General features: G+C 44.5%; 1 protein-coding gene across 1 annotated transcript; it reads right to left on the bottom strand.

The window, feature by feature from the left end:
* Positions 1-5,049: 5,049 nt before the first annotated feature.
* On the bottom strand, positions 5,050-10,145 carry FITM2 (fat storage inducing transmembrane protein 2). Its single transcript, XM_053993390.1, has 2 exons — positions 9,973-10,145; positions 5,050-7,739 (listed from the first exon to the last, which is right to left on the bottom strand). The coding sequence occupies exons 1-2, from the start codon at positions 10,143-10,145 to the stop codon at positions 7,097-7,099; spliced, it is 816 nt and encodes a 271-aa protein (XP_053849365.1). The 3' UTR covers positions 5,050-7,096.

Raw genomic sequence — 10,145 nt, 5'->3', positions numbered from 1 at the left:
CCAACTGCAATTTCAGAATCCAGGCTACAGAGTGAAGAGGGATGATATAAGAGCTGCCCCTTCCTTCCTTTCTTCTGTGAAAATAAATGAAGGATTTCCCCACATAATACCAAAACATTAAAGCTTGTGAAAATATTTAACATCAAGTTGTGTTTGGTGGCATTCACTGCCATCATTAGGATCAAAGCCAAAACCACCCAGACTGGATCCACAATGCAGGCAATGACAGCAACTAAATCCCACAGGCTGCTGAAAGGTATATGGGATTGAAATAACATGGGATAATATGAATAGAGTATTTTGAGATGGCTAGGGATAATATAAAATATGATAATATGAGATTAAAACCCCAAAGAAATAGGAAATAATGCAAAACCTAAGAGCTTGTAACCCCAAACTTGAAATTACCTGTGGCATAGCTGAGGATAAAAGGGCAATTTCTATTCACAGCAAAGCTGCTCTTGCTACACTGTAGAAAAGCTCCTTCTGCCATGGTGGCATAAAGTCCCCAGGTCAGCAGCAGTGCCCAGGGAAAAGTTCAACCCCACAGATGTGAGTGAGAGTGAAAACATCTCTGTATGTAGTGAACAGGAACAGATTTTGTACGCCTGAAAGACTTCCCAAAGCACGGCCTCAGTGGCCAAACCTCAGATGTTTCAGACCCAGCCATTTCTACTGAATCTAAAGTTACAAGCAGTAATAAAAACACACAGGAACTTTGATTCTCTGATAAAGCACATTCATGACAAATACATTTCCTGGTTTTCCCCTGGTGCTGATCCCCAAATGTGCCCAAAGGACATTTCACTGTTATTGTCTTTCATTCTTCTTTTAACTTGCTTTCCTCTGGAGGATTAAAGAGAGAGAAAACAGCCTGCACTGAACAGCTCTCAGTGGAAGAAGGAATAGCAGCTCTGCCATAAATAATGAGGATGAAGAATTGCTCTGTCAGAACACAGGTGTCCACCACTGCAGCAGTACCTGTGTGCTGCTGGCCAGGCTCTACCTGCAGAAAGGAGACCATTTCCATTTCCATGTCGCTTTGGTGCTGAAGAGCTTCAATAAGCAAAATGTCAACCTCCACCCCACTTCTCAGGAGCTCACAGTATTTTTTCTTCCTTTTTGTTCCCTCTGCATAATGATCTACTTTCAGTCTCTTTTTTTTCTTTACCTCTCCCTGCTGTCCTACCCCTTTGCTCTTTCCTGGGCTCCCTGGTGTCACTCTCCTGTCGCAGGCAGCAGGCCATGCGTGACCATCCCCCAGAGACATTCCTGTTGTCAGGAGTCCCTGGGTTGGCAGGCTCTGCATCACCTCCCATTCCCCCTGTCTGAGAAAGAACTGCTGAGAAAGGAAAGAGATGGAATCTTGCTAAAAATCTCTTAACAAACAGCACAGATCAATGACTTCTAAAACATTCCTTTAAAAATAACACTATATATATATATATATATTTATATATTTATATATATATAAAATAACTTTAAAAATAACCCTACTTGCATTGCCTCCCTTCTCAGCCCTTTCCTACCAGTGCCTCATCTCTCTTGCGACCTAAATCCTTTTTAGCTCCAGGAGAGTTATCCAAATAAAGCTACTTTGCAATCAGGACAGTGTAACCAGATTTGAGGGTGCTGTGTAATGCTGCAGGCAGTTCTTGACACAGAACCAAGTATCCTGCATAGTTAAGTGCAGTTTTGCAACACGCTCTTTACATCACAAGGTCATGTCACTCCACCACCAGCCTCCTTAACACTCTTCTATTTTTGCTTACCAGAAGCAATTTCTTTCCATTCTGTGCCCTTGGATCCAAGCACTACACAATAGCAATAGGTTTTTCTTCCCTTAGCCACAAGAAAAAAGCCCAAACAAAATAACTGAGAACAACAAAGAAAAATCCCCTGTAAACAAAATAAACCAAAAGCCGTTTTTTTTCTCCTAACTTCCAAACTATAACAATCAAGACAAAAAATACATATATTCTTAAAAACCTCAAACCTCTATCACTCCTATTCTTCTAAAAACTGAATCAGGTCAGGCTATGACAAAGCTGAAGCACCAGAGCCGTGGTCTAGAGTGACACTGTACCAAGCCCACACCAGGTCCGTGCTCTCTGCCATCACCTGTAAAACCTGCAGAGGGCAGGCCCAGGGTGCCATTCCCAACAGCACAATCCTGCTAGGTGTAGGAACAACAATTCACACATTTGGATAAGGCCAACAGGCTCTGTGGGCTGAGCACCATCCTTATTTTCCACCCCTTTTGCATGGCTTTCTCCATCACAGTCGGCTGTTGTGAGGCACAGCTATTAATGGGTCACGACGTTAAGGCTGTCACGGACACGGCCACACCACGTGTGACCTCTTGGCACAGAACCCATGAGATGGGAAGACAGGGCAGGATCCAGGGAAGGCATTTCAGAAGAGCTGACATTTACACTGAGGATGTGTCCAGTTCCTGCTCTGACATCAACTGTGACTGAGGGAATGCACAGCCCAGACCTGCAAAATTAACCCGGACTGGACATGGGAAAAGGCTTCGGAAATGTGAGGAAAAAAGTAATTGTTTGCATTTATTCTTGTTGCACATTTTCCTTTCTTCAGCCTTCACCACCAGGGAGATCCTCAATTCTGTCACAGGTCTCCTGCCACAGCATACATTGTCAGGAAGAGCACAGCAGGGAAATGGCATTTTTCCAAGGGCTGCTTTCCCGTGATATCCAACCCTTCTGAAAGGCTGGTAAAGCTCTTCCCCTACTGTTCATTTTCTGTGCCATCTTTTAGTCCCAAAGCTTTACAGAGGAGTTATTTGGCTTGTTACAAGCACATGACATTGTCTTTTGTTTTGTGATGGACAGGGGGTAGTTTAAAAATAAATAACCTTTCAGACCAACTAATACAATTATGTAATTGCCTGAGATTTCATGGACTGCACTCGATAGCCATTTCCATGTCTGCTTTTTCAGCCTTTAAACTTTATGCTCTCATTTCATCCTTCATTTAAGCACTAAGGGACTCTTCCCACATCCAAATTATTTGCTGCTAAGCACCTGGATGGAAGTACCCTCTACTGAAGTGAGCACTCGGTCCCCAAGAGAAGGACACAGGTAACTCTCCTAATGCATCGAGCTCTGCTGTCACATCACCTTTTTCCTTCCCTGAGCTCAAGCACATCAGGTGCAGTTCTGCTTAAATTAATAAATCATGTGCTTTTCTCCAGGTTTTCCACCAGTACAGTGTCAGAGCAGCTCTGTTTAACAACAGTTAAACATCAGTTCAGAGTCACAACAGCATTTTTGTGTCTATTAATTACTTTCACCTTAAGCTTTGCAAAATACCTCAAAGAAGGGAAGGCAAAATACTGAGAGAGCACACATCCAGCAGAGGTGGAGAGCATTTATTACTAATCTGTGCTCCAGGAGGGGAGATGAAGCTATGAAAAGAAATAATCCCAGGAAACAGGTTTCTGAGCTAATACAAGGTGATCAAAGAGCTGGGGAAGGCCAATTGCAGAGAAACTGTAGGGAGCTACTTTAAGTGTCCTGGTTTGAGGAACATCAAGTTACAGTGGAAAAATCAGTTACTATTTCATGAAGTGACCACAGACTTGTGTTCACAACTAAAGACTGATTTCCCAAAATATTTAACATATCACAGCAGTTTCTTCCATTAAAGTGCACTCCAGGGCATAACTGGGTGTTTCTCACTTTGTCACCAATTGCCACACACCAAAACAGAAAACAGAATTCTTTTTTTTTTTTGCAGCCACCCACAACCCAAGTTTCAGCACACACAAATAAACTGGGAAACCAGGAATATAATTTAGCACCAGTGAAGCATTCTTGGATGACATTTGCTTTGAACAAACTTGGAGGAAGAATCAAACCCTGAGTTCAGACATGTTTAAGGTCTGAACTGCACACATGGCTCTTATGAAACACCTCAACTTTCCTGTTTGCCTGATCTCGTCTGCAGGGACACCAACATTTGAAAAAGTCCCAGGTTAAGTGAAGAGTGAAATGAATCCTAAGGCAGTTTTCTCTTCCCACTGTGCTCTACCTGTTCCCAGCACAGGAAAATGTTTTAAGGCACCAGGAGCTGCCTTGGCCACACAATCAGGCCAAATGCTGCTCCTGTGAAAGAACTGTGAAACAGGGCCCACAAAACAACTCAAACACAGGAAATGAAAGATTAGCAGACAGATGTTGAAATATGTTACTAAGATGTTGGAGACAAAAATTCCCTAGGTAATTCTACAGATAGAAAGACAGCTCTGTGAGAACAGGAATACTTTAATGCAGAAAAAGCAAAAAAATCCCACCCCAACACTTGAGACAAACCAGTAATACCTGTTGACAGCTGATTTGTTCCTTTGGCACAGGATACCAAATGCAGCTGCTCCCAGCACTGTTTCTCCTTGGCTGCAAACCTATTGTGGAAAGGCTGCAATTTTTATTTTAATAATAAAATTTGTGAGAGAAAGGGAAGTCAGATAAATGTGATGGCAAGTATGTGAACAAGAAATTTGCAACCTTAAGTTTCCAGATAAAGCACAAGGAAGCAGATTCCTACTCTGGAGTAGAGTCAAAAAGCACAAATAATGTTTGGAGCACAAGGGAACCTTCTGAGACAAGAGCTGGCCCATGGAATCTGGGCACTGAAAAAGACCCCAAGATTTCCAAACTCACAAGGACTATTACAGCCTATGGGAGTTTTCCATACATGTCAATGGATTAGGCTTTCCCTCTGCTACAATAAACAAATCTCCATGCTTACAAAATGAACTGCTTGGTACAACAGGCACACATTGGGAAACCTGCTTTAGTCAGCCATGAGTTTTGTTTGGTTTTGTTTCTTTTTAAAACCCTGCACTCCTTAGAACCCATCCTCTGTTAACCTTTTCAAACAGTGCAGAACTTTCAGTGCCAATTTGATCAGACATATCTCAGTTGTCACACAAACTCTGTGGGGCTGGGTCATCCAGGGATGTGGAGAGTAACAACAGCATCTTTACAGATAGCAGGAACAGATTCTCAAAGACACAAACACTGATAAAGTTTTCAAATGTTTTTCTTTCATTGTTTAAATAAGAGAATAACCATATCCTACATTATTTCCATAAAAAAAATAATCTGCATGACATTGGTTAAAGTGGACAGAAATATCCACAGTGATTGCACAAAACATTTGTGAAAATGAACATCATTTCAGCAAGTCAGTTGGTTTAAGTAAACAGCATTTCCTGTTCCAAGGGCTTGTCTATACAGCAAAGTTACATAAAGATAACCTAAAATAGGAGCTTAATGAAATTAATCATAAAACCTTCTGGGTATATAATCCTTTTTCATGGTGAAAGTGGCTTGCAGTCTAGCTTAGCTCTATTGGGAGTAGGCTTAAATTACATCAAAAGAGTGTCTGCAAATACATTTGCATTGTTTAAACAAATTTAGTTAAACCCAATATGAGTTAACCAGTGCAATTTTCAAAGAGTCAGCTTAAAAGGCAATTTAATACAAAACCAAGAGGAGTTTGGCAGAAAATACATAACCCCGTGGACAGCTTCTTTCTGAGAGATGAATTGCTCTTTGTAAGGACACACAACTCCCACCTGCCACCACATTCAGTGGGAATTCCAGTGAATGTAGCTCTCCTCAGAGGCAGGCCACAGCATGGAACTAACACTGCTGGAGGAACTGCAAATGCTTCCACTCTCTTGCTGGAAGAGAGACATTGAGCTGGCAAAACGTGCCAAGATTGCCTGATGGGGCATCACACCCTGCCTGTATCCAGAAAAAGTCACCCTGCAGTCTGAGTGACCCCACTGTGGGGTCAGAGGAGGTGACCCACAGCCTTGCCCACAGACCTTCCTGGCTGTCCTGTCATCACTGTCAAACACACTTCATGCAACTGCATCATGAATGAGCCTCTATGAAATAATTAAAAGCTTCTGGAGATAAAAACTATGCTAAATATCTGACTGATATGATGGCAAACCCATCTCACCCCTGTTCATTATCTAATAGCAGTGTTTTGTTCAGTAGTGGGTTTACAGCCACATCAAAAGTGGCCACAGCCTTATGTGCAATCAAAATTAAATAGCTTATTGGTATTGCAAGAATAAATATTGCTTCAAGCACACTCTGCAGCTCCCAGGATAAACAATGCATTTCACTCATTACCAAGCAGACTATTTGGGAAATAGCAGGATAAGCTAGCTTGTTCACAACACCAGAATTCCACTGTTGTTCTAGAAGAAAGAACAAACCCAAGGAATTTGTTGTTGCAAAGGGTGTAGTGGATTAGATTTTTTAAAAATTAAAACCCCAATCCTCATACTAGACTTTTTAGCAAAACAGAAAGGAGTTTGGGTTTTTAGCATCAAGAATAAAATGACATCATATTATTACATCTATCTCACCTAAGGAGAAAGTTAAGGCTTGTTTTTTCAAGAGTTTCCTTTTCAGACATGGCATGAATTGAGAGTCACAGTCTGCTTCAGACACTGCACCTCAGATTTACTCTCTGTTGCAGAAGCAGCTATGAGGCATTTCTGGCAAGTTAGTGTTTTAAACACTTGAGAACATGAGATGTTCCAGTTTCACAACAGAACTGCTTTCCACAAGAATTGGTATTTTTGCAATGGTTAGTAGTGATGTGATTATTAGAGCTTTCCCATAAGGCAATACAAATAGGAACATTAAAAAAAAACCTGAGGTTTGGATCATCCACAGTATCTTGACATAATTCAAAAAGGAAGAGGGAGAATTAACTGAGATAAATCACACTATTAAAGATCAAAGGCCTCTTTTAGCCTTGGGTCTGCTTCTCCATTTCTTAGTAAGAGAAACAGATTCAGCTTCTGATTTCTTTGCTGACAATCCCAGTTGGCAGCTCCTAAACAAGAGCAGACCTCTTCCAATCCTGATTTTTTTTCTTCTCCCAGGGAAGAAGCTCATTACCACCTGCCAGCCAATGGCTAATACAGATTTGGTTTTCTCCAACCCATCACCTTGTTCCTTACAGTGGAAATACAGTAACCATTCCTACGCTCAACTACTCCAGTACTGAAAGCAAAATCCAAAACATTTCAAACCTTATTTTATCTGCTATAGCTGTATTTCTTTGAACTCAAAGGTATATTTGGAAGAGGCAGTCCAGGAGAAAAGGGCTTTAAATACCAAAACCTGTATGTCCCGTACCAAGCTGACAGACCTATCAGCACACCGAGAAGCTTTTGGCTGAAGTCATGGAAATACAGGGCAGTACAGAGGAACATGAACACCCAGATCACGGTGAGGAAACACAGGGAAACAAGCAGGACGTTGATCACCACACGCAGCTTGGAGCTGTGGTCTATGGACAGCGCTTCCAGCACGGCCAGCTCCTCCAGGATCATCATGGCACAGTAGGAGAGCAGGAAGCAGTGCCCCGAGATGTCGAAGCCGTTCCAGATGCCGCTGTCCTGGTGGCACTCGCGCTTGGAGGCGTAGAGCCGGGGGGGCTGGCCAGGTTTGCCCTGCAGGGAGCACTCCCCAGTGAGGTTCTCCACGTAGATGAAGAGCTCCGTGCACAGGTACCACACGGCCGTGCCCACCAGCAGCGCGCCCAGGCGCCGCAGCACCAGCAGCGCGCTCTTGGTGCGGCCGTACAGGAACTTGCTCCGGGCCAGCTCGTACGTGGTGAGGGTGATGAAGGGCAGCAGCAGCCACAGCGTCCAAGCCCAGGCCACCTTCACGAAGTATCTGCCAGAGGAAAGGCAAAGGAGACACCAGCATGGGTGAAACGCCACAGCAGCGGGGCAAGTGGTGGAGTAAGTGCTCAAGGTCAGTGTTCAGAACCATCTAAATTAGGGATTTGTGCCCTCCCCTCAAAATACAGCTTAGCTATGATCTTAACCCTCTCCGCAGTACTTCCCTCAAGCCCAAAACCTGAATACTTCCTCAGCCAGGTACTTGTTCCCAAGGCAGCATTGCCTTGGACCTGAGCCCTCATTCATTGCAACAGGCTTGCAGCTCAGCTTTGCAATCACTTTTACCCTACAAACCAGCTCACCTCTGCCCTACTCAAAATGCAGCTGCAAATAATGTATTTTTAGCTTGCCACCCTGACCACAGTAACCCCTTCTCTGACTCTTCCACCATCTCAATTATCCTTGCTTACAAAGCCTTTCACAACCTCAGCCTCTGAAGACAGCCAGGAGGGCTGGCTCTTTCCCCTCATCAGCCTGAGAAGCTTTTCCTCTCTCATGTCCTTCTAAATAAATGAAGCAGCTCAATGTTGTTCCTTTGCTGTCCTTTCAATTTATGAGAGCCTTCTTTAGCCATACACAAATCCTTCCATCTCTAAATTCACTCTCTGCCCTGAAAACTTTTGCTGTGATGCCCATAAAATCTTGAAACCCAGCTGACAATGTGTTGATATCTTGTTTAACAGAAAACAGCACTGTGTTAACTCATTCTCTTTTCAAATCTTAAACTGGAGCACATGTAAGTGAATTTATGAATGAGTTAAGGAGGCCACAGTCCAGGATTTTGCTTCTTTCATCAGCACCTTCCAATGGAGCTTGCTTCCTATCAGCTGGTGGGAGAGGGGAATTGTGCAGCCCCTTTGTTACGCAGAGCCCAGTTTGAAAACAGAGACAGCTGAACTCTGCTCTGTGGCTGAGCTATGGACAGACACACACAGTCATCATTTAATCCTCACCTGAGCATCAAAGGCAAAGCCAAACCAGTCTGGAGTTCTGCATCTTCCTTATGACCCTAACAAACCTGTCAGGGCCTTGCCCAGCATTTTGAGGAGTACTTCCTTCAGTCTTTTAATTTTACAGAAGTGATGCCTGCGTGGTAACTACAGCTGCTACCATGAATCAGTAATTGAAAATAAACCCCCCATTTTATTTAAAAGCAAGAAAGGCTACCAAGGTTACTTCTGACAAGTCAGGAGGCAAGTAATTTGGAGGGAAAAAATACTTGCTTCAGGAACTGTCAGTATAGATCACCTTCCTCTATTTAAAAGGGAGAACTGAACTGAAATATGCTTTTACTGTAAGATCAATTTCTCTCTAAGTGCTTCCTGTCAATGCTCTTTCAATCACACTAAAAAATGCTCCTCTCCCATGTGACCAAATGACAAATTTGAATCAGTAAAGTCCAAAGCTCCCCAAGTCACAGAGGAAAACAGCAATTTTAGTTTTTCTTTCAGACCTGTAGCAGGACAGCTCATGTGCTCCAGCCCAGCTCACTGCTTCCTTCAAAATGCTCAAACTAGTTTGACGGAATGACTAAGCCAGTTAGCTCATCACCCAAGTGCTAGAAAAGGATGGCAGCCACTCTGCTTTTAGGAAAGATGCTAAAAGACCTATTTCCTTCAGCTGGGTTTAGATCAGCTCAGTAACTATCACACACTCACAGAATATGCTGAGTTGGAAGGGACCCACAAGGGTGATGGAGTCCAACTCCTGGCCCTGCACAGGACGGCCCGAGAGTCACAGCATGTGCCTGAGAGCACTGTCAGAATGCTGTCAAAATGTCAAAATGCTGAGCCCTGTCAGCCTTGGTGCTGTTACCACTGCCCCGGGGAGCCTGTTCCAGTGCTCAGCCACGCTCCCGATGAAGAACCTTCTCCTAATACCCAGCCTAACCCCCCCGGGACACAGCGCCAGGCCCTGCCCTCGGGTCCTGTCAGTGCCTGCCACAACAAGTGAAATCAGTTTACTCAAATACGAGGAATTATCTGCGAAGTTAAGAAGGAAAAAAAAACAATAACAAAAACCTCCTTTCCCCCCTTCCAATAAAGACCGAGCCATAAACTCCCGACATTCTGAAACCTTTGAGTCAGGAAGAGGAAACCTCATCACCTGAAGCAGGGAGCCGCGGCACACGCGGCCAGCACCGACCCCCGGCGCCCTGAGGGCACCCCCGCCCGCCCGGCCCCGTCCCTCCCGCTCGCTCGCTCGACCCCCGGGCCCCTCCTCACACGTTGAGCGGGTTGCGCTTGTTCTGCAGCGGCGTGTCGGGCACCAGGTCGCTGTCCTTGAGCGCGGAGCCGAGCAGGGCGATGGCGAGCAGCAGCGCGGGGAGCCGGCGGCGCACCCGCCCGCGGGCCAGCGCGGCGCGCAGCCAGCGCCCGCTCCGCTCCAGCCGCTCCAT

The sequence above is a fragment of the Vidua macroura genome, chromosome 17 (assembly GCF_024509145.1).
Source record: "Vidua macroura isolate BioBank_ID:100142 chromosome 17, ASM2450914v1, whole genome shotgun sequence".
Taxonomy (NCBI): Eukaryota; Metazoa; Chordata; class Aves; order Passeriformes; family Viduidae; genus Vidua; species Vidua macroura.
This window is presented reverse-complemented; position numbering and strand designations above follow the sequence as displayed.